Below are 18194 nucleotides of genomic sequence, written 5' to 3'. Positions count from 1 at the left end.
GAGACATTTTGCATTGTTTTTCAGGCATTCCAGCAACAAGGAAGAAGAGACAAAATGAATCAGATAAGCAGAAATAAGCAGAATTTCTTGTATGGTTTGTGGTTCCTTGCCCATCATACCGTGTACAAATTGGGATGCTTCTCAGCCAAGGGCCCCCTGTACATCACAATGGCCTTCAAGTGTGGTAAACAATTCTGGATCTGTGCAACATTTAAAGGGGGGGGGGAGATGAAACATATGTGAATTTATTGCATTTTAAATCCTTGTTCCAAAAAAAGCCCCATAGCTAGTGAACCCGGAAGAGCTGGGAAAAGACTCTCAGCCATGGGGCCACCTGAGCTGCTAGTGACCAGGCTGACTCAGGAGCGCAGCCCTGGGGCTTCTCCAAACCCCCTCTTCTTCCACTGCTCCCCGCCTACCACCCATGGCCTCCCTCAGGGAAAACCACTCTTTGGCGCTCAGTCAGAGCAAACGGCAACTTCCCTGGATTGCCCTTTGTTCCAATCTGTCACTGAAGAGCAGGTTTTCCCTTGGAAAGGAGCAGGGCAAGGGAAAATCTGCTCAGCCGGTGCTTTCTAGGGATGACGCAAGCAGAAGGAGGGAAGAGACCCTGCTCCTTCCACGCAGCCATGTACATAGGATTTCCTGGCCCAAGGACACTCTCTGCGGGTTGGGCCCCCTGCATTCCTCCTGTCCCCAGCAATCTATTGACAAGAGCCACTGCTTATGTACCCAACTCCCGCCCAGCAGGCTTGGCTTTTATCAGGGGTTCCCAAACTTTTAGGGGCCACCCCCGCCTTTGGTTCCATAACTCATCCCCAGTGTCCCTCCCCCTTACCCTATAATAAGCATTGTTCTAAATTCATGACCAATCAGCAATTGCACATTTATTCAAAATCCATTTTAAAGTACAGGTGTCCCCCCCCCACCACTTATGTGGGGGGTGCATTCTGGGCCCCCATGCACATAAAGGAAACCACATAAAGTGGGGAGCACCCTCTAAAAAGCCTCCAAACACCCATTTTAACCCTGCTCTCCAGCTCTCTCCCCTGCTCTCTCTATCCACACAACTGGAGTTGAAGCTCTGGAGTCGGCTGGAGGATGCGCAGGAAAAGGGCTGCTGTGGCTGCTGCTGGGCTCTAGCCGTCTCAGCGATTGTTTCATCACCCTCAGCTCCGAAGAAAACCATGGGGCTGTCCGGGCTCCATGCAATCGGAGAGGGCGCTTCGGAGCCAGACAGTCGATAGCCCTGGTTAACTCCGCATTCCAGTGGACCACCAGGGAATCAGCTGAAAGGCCATCAACATGGGATAAAGCATCCCCTACCACTCTCTGGAAACCATTTGGATCCATTAAGTGGCAGGGGCGGACCATCCAAATTGGTCCCACCTCCCTGCAGAGGGGAAGGGTCGCGGAGAAGTCCAGTTGCACCAGGAAGTGATCTGACCGTGGCACTTCTTTTGTTTCACTTTTACTTAGTGTCAGATCACCCACTTCACTAGAGGTGAACACCAGGTCTAAGGCATGTCCGTGGCTATGAGTTGGACCAAACTTATTCAGGGACAGCCCCATGGAGCGAGCGGCCCCTTGTAAGGTCCCTTGTAGGACAACCAAACTAGGTGTCTCCAGGAGAACATGGGCCACTACCTGAAGCAGCTCAGGCAGGGAATCCTTGGCACAGTGGGGAGGTCGGTACACCAAAAGGAATCCTGTACTGCCCCTATTGCCCAACTTCCAGAACATGCACTCGGAAAACTGGGTCTTCCCAATAGGACGCCTGATGCAAGCTAGTGACTTCCTAAAAATCACTGCAACCTGCCCCCCTCCCCGCCCACATGACCTGGGTTGCTGTGCGTAGGAGAAACCTGGTGGACAAGCAGCGGCAAGGATAGGCCCATCTGCTTCATCCAACCAAGTCTCTGTCACACATGCCAGGTCAAATCCTCCATCCACAATCAAGTCATGGATGGCAGTGGTTTTATTCATCATTGACCTGGCATTGCACAGCAACACTTTCAGGTCATGTGGGTTTCTCTTGTTGATTCCAGTATCCATCCGGTCAAGACCAGACCTAGAGGCAGGGATAGTCTTCAAACAACGACTAAACCTGCCTCCTCGGTAATGACATGGTCTGGTCTTAGCGTAACTCCTCCTCCTGCCCATGATCACCGAGATCGGATGTCCCAGTGCTTCCCCCCCTGTGGAACTTGCCCCAGCCATTGTGTTGGCTGGGGCCCCACTCCCGGGCAGCCCTGATCCCGCCCCTTAAAAACAAAACGCAAACTATACAACAACCAATAAAACAACAAAAAACAAAAACAGAACAATTATACTAAAATTAATCCCCAACCAGATATCCATCCCACCCCCAACAAAGCAAAAAAGGAGAAAAAGAAAGAAAAATTTTAAATGCCACCAACTGCTTAAGGACATTTTAAAACATTAACCACTTGGAACAGAGAAGCAATAGCAGAACAACTTCCCGCACTTCCCCAAAAGTTTGTTCCAAATGAGGGCCTGGGCCAGCTGGAAAAGGCCCTGGAAGGGCGCAGGCCCTGCAGTCCTCCCCACAGCCGATGGTCCCCGCTGCGCCACTGGTCTCTCTGGGGCATCCTTTGCCCTCACTGCTGTCCCCTTCAGGCTCCAGGGAGGGTCTCCTTGGGAGTCATGAGGACTCTCCAGCTCTCTCCAACCATTACCTGGCTGGACTCTATTTATTTACCAGTATTTCCTGGTGCTGTGCGTATACACAGTTGCATGCAAGTAAAATGTGTGTAAGTAGGGGGTGCTTGTATTTTGTTTAATTAATTCAACAAAATGGATGAAGTTGATCCAGTGAGCCCAGCTTTTCAATGCCGCCCCTTGCCTCCTAGCACCCTGCCAAGTGATCCCACCCCCAGGGGGCACTACTGTAAACACAGGAGCAGTCAATGACAACATTCCTAGAGTGTACATGTTAGAACATGGGGAGGGATGTCTGTCCAGCAAGCAGGTAAACTTCCTGGGGACGGACTTCCTCCGCATGTGACCAGAGGTGGGTGTGGCCTCACCTGTGCAGGTAATGATAAAAGCACAGGGCAGGCAGCCACTCTCTCTCTTGCCTCTTGCCTCTTGCCTCTTGCCTCTTGCCTCTTGCCTCTCTGCCATCTTCATCTTCTGAAGGAGCAACATGCCCTCTTGGCTCCCAGCCAAGAGAGGACAGTAATATCTTGCTACAAGATAGATTCTAACTGCATGTAACCTTTTTAAGCCTGCCTACCTTCTGGGATCATATTGTGAACAGAACGTGAGTAAACTCTTTTATACTTTTATAAAGACTGTGTCGTGTCTTGTATTTTAAGAGGGAACAAAGGGGAAATTACCAGAGTAATTATTATAGAGGTTCTAGCGAACCTGTGCAAGCGTTACCGTTGCGAACTTAAAGGGGAATGTCTATAAACTCTGCTGATATTTTGGGAACTTGTTAGCACAAGTTGGATAAGGATATAATTAGTCAATATATCCTCTCCTGCACCCCAGAACATTCCCACAAAGGGTTATTGGGCCCAGTATTGTATATTTCTGCGTATTTTTGAAGGATTGCGTTGGATTGTGATTTTGAGTTGAGTAGTATTTTTCTGAGTTAACTTCCTGGTAAGCACATGGTCCTTTGTTCCATTGTGCAGTGGGGATTAAGCAAACCCCCCCCCCCTTCCCTCAGAGTTCACAGTGACCCAAGGCAGTGAAGAATTGTTTTGTATTTTGAGATTTTTGAGATTTTGATTTTAAAATTTTGAGAAATTTTGAAATTTTGAAGAATTTTGAAAATTTTTGGATTTTAAGATGGCTAGAGCAGCTTTTGATAGTGATGCAAAGCTAGGAATGCCTGTGCTGAATGAACACAATTTCATACACTGGAAGCAGCGCTTGATAGCATGTTTAGATTATAAGCACATTTTGGAAGCTTTAAACCCTCAACCTACGGGATCGTCTGAGGAAGCTTTAGCCAAGATAAGTGCTTGGAAACGCATGAACAGCGAAGCTAGACACATAATTTTGAGTGGACTTCGTGATGAGCAGCTATCATTAATAAATAGTACAGATGATGCATCTCAAATCTTAAGAGATATTGAGCGCGTATATGGAGAATCTAGCATAAACTGCTTCAGAAACTTGGTGTGTAAATTAACCAGAGTGAGGATGAATTCAAAAGAGGAATTCACAGAGCACATCAACAAGTTCACTGAGATTATTCAAAGAATTGATCTGACTCCCAAAGCTTTTGATGAAGATACAAAGATAGCATTTTTGTTATCATCACTTGGACCACGCTTTAGCGCATTTGTAAGTTTGATGGATCATAGACAAGGTCTGACTTTTAAAGACTTGATTGGTTATTTAAAAGAAGAATGCAGAGATAGAGCTGAATCTCCAGTGAGAAATGCTAGAAGCAAAGACAGTAGTTATGCATCTAGGCAATTTACAAAGTCCAAAGAGATGCCTAAGAAAGTGATTTGTTTCAATTGTAACAAAGAAGGACACATTGCAAAGAATTGCAGGGCTCCTAAAGCCAAGAAACCCCACCCCTTTGAGCCAAAAGGAGAAAAGAAGGGGAAATGTGAATGCACATGGCTACTGCAAGAAAGGAATTTAACTGTCCAGAATCGTGAGAATAGACGTAATAAATGGATAATTGATTCAGGTGCCAGCTCACATTTTTCATATAAAAAGGACTATTTTAATGAGATAAATGATGAAGAAGGATCTGAAATTGAAATTGCAGATGGGAACATTGTTAAAGCAAAAGGTGCAGGTTCCATGAGTCTGAAATGCAATATAAACAATGAATGCATTGAGAACACAATCTCTAGAGTTTTGTATGTACCAGAGCTGAGCTGCAATTTAATCAGCGTGTCCACATTGGACAAGAAAGGTTTCCAGATCACATTTGGAAATGGAGAATGCAAGGTGACTAGAAATGGCAAAGTGTTTGCTCAAGCAGAGCTAATCAATGGTGTATATGAGCTTGATTTTTCAGAGAATCAGTCTGCAAAGGTGGCACATTCCAGCCAGAAGGATGAAGCAGATCTGGACCTGTGGCACAGAAGGCTTGGACATAGAGACACCAACGTCATTCTGGATCTACAGAAAAGAGATCTTGTAAGAGGTTTGCAGGTAAAGCAGAGCAACAAAGCCCCAGCAAAGTGCATAAGCTGTATTACTGAGAAGGCTGTAAAACCTTCATTTCCACGTTGTGCAGAACAAAGAAGCAACAAAGTGCTTGACATAGTGCACACTGACATATGTGGACCCATGAATGTTCCCTCACTGGGAAAGAATAGATATATTTTAATATTTCTGGATGACTTTTCAAGATTTTGTGTTGTGTATTTCCTCAAAGAGAAGAGTGAGACAGTGGACAAGCTCCAGGAATACATTGCCATGGTCAAGAACAAATTCCAGAGAGCTCCAGCTGTGTTAATGAGCGACAATGGAGGTGAGTACTGCTCAAATGAAATGCAGGCTCTCCTGGCCAAGGAAGGAATTGCACACGTAACCACAATTCCTTACACACCACAGCAGAATGCCATAGCTGAGAGAAAGTTTAGGTCCATTATGGACATGACAAGGTGCATGCTAAAGGATGCATGTTTGCCACAGAAGCTGTGGGCCGAAGGAGTGTACACATCGGTCTATTTGCAGAATAGACTGCCAACTAAAGGTGCAGAGCGCACACCATTTGAACTTTGGCATGGGAAAGCTCCCAATCTGTCGCACATACGTGTGTTTGGAAGTCCGTGTTACTTCCACGTGCCCAAGGAACACAGACACAAGCTTGACTCCAGGGCAAAAGCAGGTATCCTGGTGGGATACGCCTCTGGAGGCAAAGGATATAGAATTATGGACTTACAAACTGGTAAGACAAATGCATACCATGCGGTTTATTTTGATGAATATGGAAAAGTAGACACTAAGAACACTGTTGTGGATTCTTCTGATGAGTCAGAAAGGACTCAAGAATTTGTATATTTCCCTTTTGAGACTCCACAAAGTACTAATCTGCCTTCGAGTGTTACAGCACCCCCTACAGGCGACGCAGAGGACCAGAACCCTGGCGGCACCAGAGACGAAGAGGAGGACTCAGATGGGGACATGCCTGCGTTGGAGGAGGATGAGGAAGCTGATGCGGTCGCAGAACCAGAGGTCAGGCGCTCGTCCAGAACCAACAAAGGTGTCCCACCATTACGGTTGTCCTACTTTGCAGGGTCGGCGTTTCCACAAGAACCTTCCACTTGGGAAGAGATACAGGAGATGCCAGCTGCAGAAGCCAGTCTCTGGAGGAAGGCCGCGCAGGAGGAGATGGATGCACTGCATCAGAACAAGACCTGGACACTCACTGAGCTGCCTCCCGGTAAGAAGGCCATTGGCAGTAAATGGGTTTTCAAGGTTAAGAAGGGGTCAGAAGGAGAAGTGCAGCGCTACAAAGCTAGACTTGTAGCACAGGGATTTTCACAGCGTTTTGGTGAAGACTATGATGAAGTTTTTGCACCAACCGTGAGGTACAGCAGCGTAAGAATGCTTTTAAGCATTGCAGCCTCCAAGAAAATGAGAGTGAAACACATAGACATTGCTACCGCTTTTCTACACGGGCAGATTTCTGAAGAAATCTATATGAAACAGCCCAAAGGTTTTGTGAAACCACATGAGGCACATTTAGTGTGCAAACTGCAGAAAGGACTTTATGGACTTAAACAGGCTGCTAGAGCCTGGAACCAGAAGTTGCATAAAATGCTGACGCAACTTGGGTACAAGCAAGGCGACGTTGACAAGTGCTTGTACAGTAAGTCAAATAATGGACAATTCTCATATATCTTAGCATTTGTTGATGACCTGATTATTGCCACAGCAAGTGAGAAAGACTATACACAGATAGTAAAACACCTTAGCAAAGAGGTGGAGGTCAAGGAGCTAGGAGATGTCCAGTACTACCTCGGGATCCAGGTGGAAAGAGAAGAGGACGGCTCATTTCTTCTCAGCCAAAGACAGAAGATCCACGAGCTGATTGAGCACATGCAGATGCAAGACGCACATCCAGTTGCTACACCGATGGCTACTGACTTCCTGAAGAATCAGGAGGATTCGAAGCAGTTGCCAGACAACAATGACTACAGGTCGGCGATTGGTAAACTTTTGTATTTAGTTACCACATGTAGACCTGACTTAGCAAATGCTGTGGGGATTCTTAGCAGAAAAGTGAATTCTCCCACTGAGCATGATTGGGCAGGTGTAAAGAGGGTGGTGCGATATTTGAAGGGTACCATGAATTGTAAATTAAGGTTACCAGCCGTCAGAGACCCTAAGTTGGTTGGGTATACTGATGCGGATTGGGCTGGGGATAATGCTGATTATAAATCAACAAGTGGTCATGTTTTCATGTTTGGTGATGGACCTGTTTCATGGGGCAGTTATAAACAGAGCTGTGTAGCATTATCTTCCACAGAATCAGAATACGTTGCAGCAACAGAAGCCTGCAGAGAGATCGCCTGGCTTGATCAACTCATAAAGGACTTTGGGTTGGTGAGAAAAGGGCCTGTCAGCTTGCTAGAGGACAATCAAAGTTGCCTGAAGCTGACGCAGAGTGAGAAGTTCCTGGCCAGAACAAAACACATTGGGGTTAAATATCACTACATACGCCAGATGATCCAGGATGGACTTGTGGAACTATCCTACTGCAGCACCCAAGAGATGACTGCTGACATCCTGACGAAACCCCTACCAAGAGAGAGTTTCCAGAATCTACGTGTCAAGCTGGGACTCTGGGTGGTTGAATAAAGTTGTTTATGTTTTGTGTATGTTGTATTGCCTGAGAAGGGGTATGTGGGATGTAAACACAGGAGCAGTCAATGACAACATTCCTAGAGTGTACATGTTAGAACATGGGGAGGGATGTCTGTCCAGCAAGCAGGTAAACTTCCTGGGGACGGACTTCCTCCGCATGTGACCAGAGGTGGGTGTGGCCTCACCTGTGCAGGTAATGATAAAAGCACAGGGCAGGCAGCCACTCTCTCTCTTGCCTCTTGCCTCTTGCCTCTTGCCTCTTGCCTCTTGCCTCTTGCCTCTTGCCTCTCTGCCATCTTCATCTTCTGAAGGAGCAACATGCCCTCTTGGCTCCCAGCCAAGAGAGGACAGTAATATCTTGCTACAAGATAGATTCTAACTGCATGTAACCTTTTTAAGCCTGCCTACCTTCTGGGATCATATTGTGAACAGAACGTGAGTAAACTCTTTTATACTTTTATAAAGACTGTGTCGTGTCTTGTATTTTAAGAGGGAACAAAGGGGAAATTACCAGAGTAATTATTATAGAGGTTCTAGCGAACCTGTGCAAGCGTTACCGTTGCGAACTTAAAGGGGAATGTCTATAAACTCTGCTGATATTTTGGGAACTTGTTAGCACAAGTTGGATAAGGATATAATTAGTCAATATATCCTCTCCTGCACCCCAGAACATTCCCACAACTACCACCCACACAGCCTCCCCTTCGCCAGCACCAGTGCAAGGTCTGCTGACCTGGGGAGTGTCCTCCTCATCTGCAGCTGCTCAGGCTGATGGAATACAACCCAACTCAGTGAGGCCTGACTCTGCTCTTCAGGCCTTCCCAGAAAACAAGGCCCTCCTGCAGACAGATCAGAGCGCTGCTCCACCTGGCCCAGTATTGTCTTCCCTGGGTGGCAGCAGCTCTTTGGCAGAAGGTTATTTCTTAGCACCTGCTATCTGATCCTGTTAACTGGGGGTGGCAGGGATTGAACCTGAGACCTTCTGCATGCAGAGCAGGTGCTTCACCCCAGAGCAAGGTCCTTCTCCAGCTGCAACCAGCCTTGCCTTTCAGCCCCCAGTCGATTCCTCTGGGAATGGGTTAGCTTTCTAGCACAAACCTTCTTGTGCAGGTCAGTAAGAAGAAGAAGAAGCTGCAGTCTCTTACTTGCGTGATTTTGTCCAGTTGTTTCTGGTTTTCAACCACAATGATATTAGCTCGGCAGTCCTGAGCAATGTAGTGGCAGACCTCAGGAGAACTGGTTGTGTAGATCCCTGTCACAATGCCACTGGAAGGGGAGGGAAAGACACTTTTAAAAAATGAAAGCTTTGCTTCCTGGCAATGTTGTGTGCACCTCAATCTCCGAGAGGCTCTAGGGGTTCCTGCCCTTTCCTTGCAACAAAGGTCAGCAGAGACAGTGGTGTCTTTAGGACCTATGGTTTTATTTACACCCATACACAAACTGAGCATGGGATGGAGGCAGTCACAGCATTAACCCTCCAGCAGATGTCACTTCCCCATTAGGTTGCCAGGGAAGTGCCCCCCCCCAGCTGGTCCAGTGCTGAGCAGAGATGCCTCTGTCTCTCTAGCTTCCAGCATCAGCTTCTAGCCACACTGGTAATCTGGCTGGTTATTCCAAGTCCAGATAGGAAATTTGACCATCCTTGCAAGGTCACACCATGGTACTCCAAGGCTCCTTCCTCACCCTGCCAGAATTACTCATAAGGCTGGGGAATCTGTGGCTCAGGAGGTCAGAGGACGCCGACAGAAACTGGTGTGGAAATTGACAACGTTTACTCATTCGTCCTGTGTCCAGAATGGAAATCAGTCTGATGCATATGGACTGTATTTACTCTTATTGTTGCTTTCAGTCCACAAATCAACACATAATGGATAATATACACCCACTGTCATTGTGTTTCTTTCACACTGAAACTAACGGTATGGAATATCACATAATAATAACAATGCAGCTAATTGCACAAAATTCCACCACAGTGGACAGCAAGCCCAATGATGTAATTTTTGTTGGAAACTAAACAGCAGTGTAATGGAAACAGTGCAAGTAACACTGGAAATTGGAGTCTTCTACCCTGACCTCTTGGGATGCGGGTGGCGCTGTGGGTTAAGCCACAGAGCCTAGGGCTTGCCGATCGGAAGGTTGGCGGTTTGAATCCCCGCAACGGGGTGAGCTCCCGTTGCTCAGTCCCTGCTCCTGCCAACCTAGCAGTTCGAAAGCACCTCAAAGTGCAAGTAGATAAATAGGTACCGCTCTGGCGGGAAGGTAAACGGCATTTCCGTGTGCTGCTCTGGTTCGCCAGAAGCAGCTTAGTCATGCTGGCCACATGACCCAGAAGTTGTACGCCGGCTCCCTCGGCCAATAAAATGAGATGAGCGCCGCAACCCCAGAGTCGGCCACGACTGGACCTAATGGTCAGGGGTCCCTTACCCTGACCTCTGGACCACCCAGGTGTTGCGGGACTCTGACCCCTGCCATTGGCTAGGCTGATGAGTGTTGGGTCCAACAACATCTGGAAGGCCACAGGCTCCACATCGCTGGCTTTACAGTATAGAATGTGTTCCCCAGGATATAGTCTTGCAAAAGCTAAGCACATGTGCTCAGGGTTCCAAGCTGGAAGAAAGGTGAGCTATCAACATAAGAAAAGAGTAAAATAAAATAAAATGAAATACTGGTGAGGTGGTGACATAATGGAATAAATGGTGGTTCCTTTTGTTTCTGATCTTGCAAAGCAAGGTTGGCTGAACAGTGCCTGAAATAAGTCCTGTATGCCTCCTCCAAAGCTTACCCAGCAAAAACAGCTCCCACGGCTGAAATGAACCATTCTGTGGAATTGAACCCAAGTATCGCTACACTGTGGAATCGCTCAAGGCCAAGCTGGAGAGAGAAAGAGAGAGAGAAGATAAAGCACAATTTTTTGCAAAAGAAATAGGAGTCTGAATGCTGCCTGTAGTCAATAGGTAGGAAGTTCCAGCGTGCAGGTGCTGCTGCACTAAAAAATCAGTTTCCAGCACATGTGGAACTGGGATTATGTGGCACCTACAATAGTGCCAGTTCTGCAGATTGAAGCAGTCTTGTAAGGCCATCTTGTAGGTCAACTGCTCCCAAGTTGCTAGGGCTTGAAACACTAATAGAAACACTATGAGCTTGGCCCACTGGCACATCAGTACCCCCCCCCCGAGACACAGACAGCTTCTGGACCAGACATCTCTCAGGCTTGCTCTCGACATTGGGGCTGTTGGTCCTCCTGCCAGGGACCTGCCCACCCTCCTAGGATGCTCGTCTGTTCTTATTGGGTGGCCTTATTGTTCACACCTCTCCTTAAGCTTTAAAAATTACTCTGAAAAGCAACCACACAAGAGCCACACCCCAAAGGACAGCATTTTGGATCTCCCGCTTCAGGCCCCCCAAGTTTACCTTCAGGAAGCTTTTAGCTGCTTTGCGAGAATAGTTGTAATACTCAGCAAAGGTGATCTTTTCCCATTCCCCATCCTTCTTGCTGACCATTGCATTGAGAGACCCATATTTCTCTAAGGATTCTTGAAACATCTGATGAACAGTTATGGGAGCTTGCAGACACATGGGGTCCATCCTCAGCTTAACCAGCCCATCAGCAGACGTGGTCCAGAGAGGCACTGGGGAACAGGCAGAGAAATAGAAGACTGTTGCAGCACCCGTGCATCTCCATGCAGACAATGAAATATTCTCTTGTGTTTTGCAGGAGCGGGGCCAGTCTGTATGATGCCCTGGGTCCCATCCAGATCTTGGGCTCTTGGGCCCAGGGAGGACTGGAATCTCATGGAGGAGGTTGCTGGACTGGTCAGACAGGTTTCTTTGTAAGGCTAAGTGACCTTAGGGGGCCACCTAAGGGTCTTCATCAGCATATTATAAAACCCGAGCTCAGTTGTAAGAGCTAACTGCCCTCCAGGCTATTGGGTGGCCTTTACTCCCACCCCCACTAGCTGCTTGGGAGGAGAATTGTGGGTAGAGTGCGGGGAGAGAGCTGAGCTGGAAGCTGGCAGAGGCAGATCTAGGCCAGTTCAGTTGCACAGGGCAGGGAGCCTTGCAGGCAATGCAGCAGGTGCCACAACTATGGTGTCCAATGGAAGGCGAGAGGTGGGCGGCACCAGAAGTTGGCATCACACAGGGGGCCACTGAAATCTGAGTTGCCAAGGTCTGCCACTGAATCCAGAGACCCAGAACCCTGCTTGTTCTGTGCTACTTCTCAAGCTGAGACTAATGGAGAAGCAACATCTGTTGTGGCGTTAATGCTGTGAGCCCCTCCATCTTAGGCTCAGGTTCTATATGTGTGCAACTAAAACCACACATCCTCAAGACACCACCGTCTCCAAGGAAACGGAGCCCTGGAATCCCTGAAGTTTCTTCATGCTTAGCGATTGAGGTGGCACATAACAATTTTCTCATTAATGATGTCTCAGTGCTTGCCACCCATTCTACAGGCAGCTTATTCTGCTATAGAGAAGGTGGGATTTGGCATTTAGATGCAATTCCTCACTGTCAAGATTTTTAAAGGAACAAAAACTACAAAAGCTTGGAGCGCTAAGAAGGTAAGAGCTCTGCTGAGTAAGTCTAAATATCCATTAGGGTCCAATGTCCTCCCCCCCCCCCAGTAGCCAACCAGTTGCCAGCAGGAAGCCCAGGCTTGAAGGCAATAGTCCTCACTTCTTGTTAATGTTTACCCCTGCTGCCTGATATTCAGAGGTATACTGTATTTGTACATGGAGGCTCCATTCTTATCATAGCTAATAAGAGCCCAAGATTCAGACCGAAGGTCCATCTAGTTCAGGGCCCTGTTACGCACAGAGGCCAACCCAACACCAGGAGTGAGGTAGCAAATTCAGAAGTGTGGGGTCCTACACAATAGTCACAGCCATGACCCTTCTAAGATTGTGCAACCTTCTAAGATGATACAATAATCTTATATAACAACAATAATAATAATAATAATAATAATGATGATGATGATGATGATGATGAATTCATTAGAATGATCCTTGCTACATGTTGCCTTTCACCAACATCTGCTATTTGCTGTGCACATACTGGGCAAAGGACGCAGGCTGCTCCAACATCACTTTCAGAGTGACCTAAGTCGTATTTTCCTGGAAGTTCCACTGCATGTCACAGAACTTGCTGCATCCCATTGTCTGGAAATGGAGGCACTGATTTTTTTCGGAGTTCCTGAATGCTCAACTTTGGAGCATGCAGTGGCTAAACAGCTCCCCTCTTATGTTGGTGGGGTGACTCCAGGGCCCTGGAGACTGGGATATTGCAGAGACCCCACTGCAGAAAGAGCAAAAGGTCTTCAGGCCCCACCCCCAACCCAGGACCATGGCCCGATGCCCAAAAGTGCAACGCATAAGAAGGAGCCTCTCTCCTGCAGCTGCAACTCAGATGCATCACTGCCTCCAAATGAGGAGGTGCTACAGAGCCATGTGTTTTATTTCATGGCTGTGCTAGAGTGCGACAAAGTGAAGGGATCCAGAAAGTGGCACGGAGAGAGGACTTGGATCCATGGAGGGGAGACAGACATTTGGTAAGCATGGAGGTAGAGGGTTTGGCAGTCAGAATAGGACAAGGCTTAGCTCAACAACAACACACTTAGTTTTCAAGTAGCCCCCAGAGCAGCACTTGTTTCTAACCCATGGAGGGGTGGGGGAAGTGCTACTCGACTCTTACTTCAGCCAGGAGACGGGAAGGAAAGAAAGTTTGAGAGTCCCTTTTGGAATGTGCTGCATCCTCAGCTGAGAGAAAAACTAAGGCGAAGATCATTTTGCCACCAAGGCATGGAAAGGGAGAACAAATCCCCCAAAGAAAGGCAGAGGGAAAGTTTGCATTTTCCCAGGGAAGGAAAGTCAGGGAGAAAGGCAGCAGAAGATTTGAAAGGGATTGGAAACTCTTTGGTGGAGCTACTCTGGATTGCCACCGCCACACAATGAGGCTCATTCAAAACGGGGCCTCTGTATCCCTGAGCTAGACATTCCTGAGGGTCCCTCTTGTTTGGAATTGTTGAAGGTGCAAAACCCGTTTGTTTGTTTTCCCACCAGGTGGGAGATACAATATTTGAATGCTCTTCCATATAAGAACTTCCTGAAGCCAAGACAAAGGATCTGGCCTTGTCCTCTCATTGCTGTGCCATGTTTCTACATGCACAAAGTCATTCATGTGGGACAGCGGTGAGGAACATGCAGCCCAGTGGCACACTTTATCCTCAGCATATACCTTTTTGTGTGCATTATTTGGTGGGAAAACTGCATTGCAAAATTAAACAAAGTGCAGATTTCAAAGGATGGCAGGGTTTCTGTGAGAATACTGTTTGGGGAAGTAGAAATAGTTTTGCCTTTCAGTGCAGACTGATTCAAACTGCCCCCCCCCCCAGGGAACCCAATGTTGGATCAGACAGGATTTTGGTCTGATCCAAGAGGGCTCTTCTCACCACTGAGGAAGTTGCCGCGCACAAAGGAGGAACAGACACAACGGGGAAGCCCTTCTGAGTCCCAGAAGCAAGGAAGCCCCTTTTTAAAGCTGGCTCCGTTCAACAATGGCAAAATGCTCCCATAGCAAGAAATGGCAGAGTGCCATCGAAACCCTGCACAAAGTTGTTGAGGAACAGAAAAGCCATTCTAGGTCCCCACAAAAGCTCCTTTATTCTGCAGACACCGACAACTAGTTCATTTTTGGCTTTTTCCTGATTATGCTTTGAGCAAGAGAGGTCGCAGACCACAAGAGGGGAAAGGAGTGGCTGCCGCATTTGAAACTCTGTGCGCACAGCAGGGAGAGGTATGAAACTCAGGTTAACAGTATAAAAAGTTACCATGGACAAATCCAGATGCCTCCCATCCAACTTATGTGGGAGAAAGTGGTGGTGCACTCAGGAGGACGGTTTGGGTTGTGCTGCAGGCTCAGGAATAGGTTGTGTTTGCTGTGCTTTAGCAGTTGCTCTCCCCCCACGTTTACCTGCAGCAAGGATGGGTGCTACACCTGGAGCAGGTTAATTGGCCTCTTGTGCCTCCTCCTCCACTCCCCCCTTTCACAGAAGGCCCAATTAGGCAATTATGGACTACACTGTGGGTATCTCCTTTCCTGACATATGCTTACCTGAGGAATCTTCTTGCCCTGTTCCAGAATCTTTCCAGTTGTTCTGTGCTTCAGACAAATTCCTGAAGAAGGGGGAAGAAAGTCTGTAGGCAGAGTTTTGCATGGACTCAGAAAAAGCACATCACCAAAAGGAAAAAGGAGATAGATTTGCATAAAATGTGGTTAAAAAGGAATGTTTTCACCTGGTACCTAACAGCATGTAGTGAAGGTGCCAGGTGAGTCTCCCTGGGGAGAGCGTTCCACAACTGAGGAGACACCACAAAAAAGGCCCTTTCTCATGTTGCCACCCTCCAGATTTCTCAAGGAGGCAGCACACAAAGAAGGGCCTCAGAGGTTCATAGGGAGAGAGGCAGTCCTTGAGGTATGGTGGTCCTGAGCTGCATAATAATTTCAGTCTTATTCATTGTTCAGGTAAGCCCAGGGTGGCTGGCCCTGCTCATTAACCCCCACCCCCTGAGCCAACTTTGAGAGGTGGGCAGGACAATTTATCTGACAGTGACCTGGTTTGGGAGAAGTTGGGAACCGCAAGGGGTGTTGCAAGCTCTATGTCCAGCAAAGCACCCTGCATTTGGTTGGCAGAGCTGCTTTCTGAGTGGGGATTAGCTGCATGATTGAGTTCCCCATGGGGAACTGGGCCCCACAGCCAACCCCACAGCCAATCCAGCTGTGCCTTGCCTTGCCGCACTCCCAATGTCACACATCAGACACCATTATTTTTCTCCAGGTCTTTGGCTCTTAATTATCCTTGAGTGGGTGGGATGTTCTAATCCTGCCTTTTAAAAACAGTACTATCTTTTAGATTTCTTTCTTTTGTGACAGTTTCAACATATGTGTTTGTTTATATGTTGTAATTTGCTTTGAATTACCTTGGTTAAAAAAAACCAAATAAATAATAATAATAGTAACAACAACAACAACATAATGGTGTCTAGTATAGAAAATCAGTGCAAATTATGTTGTTGTTGTTACTATTATTATTTATTTGTTGTTTGGTTTTTTACTCCCATAACAGCAATTTTTGCTGCTTTGTGTACATGTATGTGGTTTGCAGAATACCTTGCGATTTTACAAAACTTTTCCCGTTCCCTGCCTGCCCCTTTCTGCATGCATTCTTATGACTTGGCTTCACTCCCAACTGAGCAGCACTTGTTTCCATGTCGGAATGCAAATTGGTACTTTCCCCACTTCATTCTCTCCTGTTCTATTTTCTCCATTTACTGGTTTCAGGTGTGGGTTTTTTTTTTAGGGGGGGGAATAGTATCACATCTATGTACTAACATACATAGTATGCTAATATTAGAAGGTTCAGCAACTTAAAATTATTGCTTGATTGTTGTTGTTGTTGTTGTTCAAAAAAAAACAACAAAAAACAAGGTGCAAAGTAGCTATTTTTTGAAGGGCAAAAGTTCTCTTTCCCAAGTCAATGTCAGCAAATGAGAAACGGTATGCAAACTTCCATGTCCTTCCATTGACAAAGAATTCCTTGTTTGGTTATCCTAGTTACCAGTTTTAAATGAGCAACCCATAGCCTGCTGATTTACAGGGAGCGTTCGCTGAAATCTACAACATTTACTACTTGTTGTCATGGAATGAGAGAGAACACTCATTTAATTTCTTACAAGAGCAGAATCAGGTCCATGCTCTCAGAATGCACAGAAAATCAACCTTCCTCATGTTCACTCAAATGCAAGCCCCGCTGTGTTCAGTAGGACTCTAGCTGGTAAGTTTGCATTGGACTGCAGCCACCATTTCTTAGGAAAGAAATATCGAATTTACAAAAATTACTTTACCTGATTCCATTGCTTTCGGTCATTCTCTCTCCGCTTATTGTTTTATCCTTTATGGGAGTTGGGGGAGAGGTGCCACTTCTTTGGCAGACGAATGCTGGCTTCAAATATGCTAAGAGTTTTATATGGCCAGGCAGAAATAAGCTGATACGACTTAGGAAACCAAGAGCAAATGGTCACTTTCTTAGTCAAAGACGTAATGCAATAGGAGGAGACTCAGAGTTCCTAGGAGCCATTTCTCACTGACCATGCTAAAAAATGTATCAACGCTTGGATGGTGTTCAACAGTTACAACTTTCCCTTTGCCTTTCTTTAATATCCATGAGAAGAATGTCAATGAGACTGCTGCTTTTTAAGATGCAAATTCTCTCTCTCTCTCGCTCCCCCCCCCCTTCTAATCTTTGGTTCAAATTATTCCAGTTCTCTTATTTGAATATTATATTTTGTAGGATAGTGGTTCTCTTTCTATAGGACAGAACTGGAACTCAGTCACTGACTTGGGGGAAAGGGTGTTGAAATTCTTAAGGCATTTCTGCAACAGACCGACAGAAAGATGGAATGTGGGGCACACATCATTCAAAACCCAGATTCATACTGCTTAATCTCAGCATGGGAGAGTCTGCAGCTATTGTGCAAAATTCGTGAAATAAAGTCCTCCAGCTCTTAAACAACAGCAACATATATGTTTGTTCAGATTAGGGGTGACTAACATAGCTTCTAAGAGCCCATGAGGCAGCGTACCGCTCACAATATACTCGTCACAAACTCATTCTCCAAGTCTGGAGCCTTTGGACGGATCAGCAGGCTTGGGAGAACTCCAAGATTTGGAGGAGGGGAAAAACTTAAGGAGGGGTGCAAAACAGAAGGGCTGATCTGGCTAAGTGTGCAGCAGACAAGTGAGGGAAACAAAAGACGGGGGGGGGGGAGGCGGAATGGAGTATTGTGGGAAAGGGCATGGCAGGCTGGTTGGCAGGAATACTGAACAGGGGAACTTCACATTGCAATGTTTTGTTGCAAGCCGTGTGTGTGTGTTGTGTGTGAGTCAGAAAAGTTTTCTCATACTGGAAACCATGCTTGGTGTCGTCGTCCCCCCCCCCCCATTTCCCTCTACTGTTCTGCTGTCCAATGATTTCATATCATAGAATTGTAGAGTTCATAACCACTTAGAGGTTTTATTTACATTTTTACAAGTTTAACAGGAGTCATATACCATCAATACATCGTTTTCATATAGTTCTCTTTCAAAGTTATACAGTCAGTAAATTTTAAATCCAATTGCCATAATTTTTCCCAATCTTCCATTTGTATGTTATGTCCTAAATGTTGTGCCCATTTAATCATTACACATTTAACCTCTTCATCTTTGGTTTCCCATTCTAGCAATAAATTATACATCTTCAGTAATTTGGTATTGTCATCTATAATTTCGCTTTGAAATCTAGATAAAGTATAACTGAATCCTTTATTTTTATC

At 46.4% G+C, this 18194-nt stretch overlaps 1 protein-coding gene across 4 annotated transcripts in view; it reads right to left on the bottom strand.

Moving 5' to 3' along the window:
- The window catches only part of ACSBG1 (acyl-CoA synthetase bubblegum family member 1), a 30354-nt gene extending 13408 nt beyond the window's left edge, over window positions 1–16946 (bottom strand). The window contains exons 1-6 of one of the 4 annotated variants that reach the window (XM_081838943.1): window positions 16725–16946; window positions 14935–15017; window positions 11233–11450; window positions 10604–10692; window positions 8964–9084; window positions 120–200 (exon numbers count right to left, since the gene is read on the bottom strand). In XM_081838943.1, the coding sequence (XP_081695069.1) occupies window positions 120–200; window positions 8964–9084; window positions 10604–10692; window positions 11233–11450; window positions 14935–15017; window positions 16725–16747 (615 nt within the window). In that variant the 5' untranslated portion in view covers window positions 16748–16946. The remainder of the gene's footprint in view (window positions 1–119; window positions 201–8963; window positions 9085–10603; window positions 10693–11232; window positions 11451–14934; window positions 15018–16724) is intronic. The other 3 variants (XM_081838944.1, XM_081838945.1, XM_081838946.1) reach the window with 3 other exon arrangements.
- Window positions 16947–18194: the final 1248 nt, after the last annotated feature.

Source organism: Podarcis erhardii (assembly GCF_964252035.2).
Source record: "Podarcis erhardii genome assembly, chromosome: 14".
Lineage (NCBI taxonomy): Eukaryota > Metazoa > Chordata > Lepidosauria > Squamata > Lacertidae > Podarcis > Podarcis erhardii.
The sequence above is the reverse complement of the archived record's forward strand: the minus strand, read 5'-3'. Positions and strand labels throughout refer to the sequence as shown.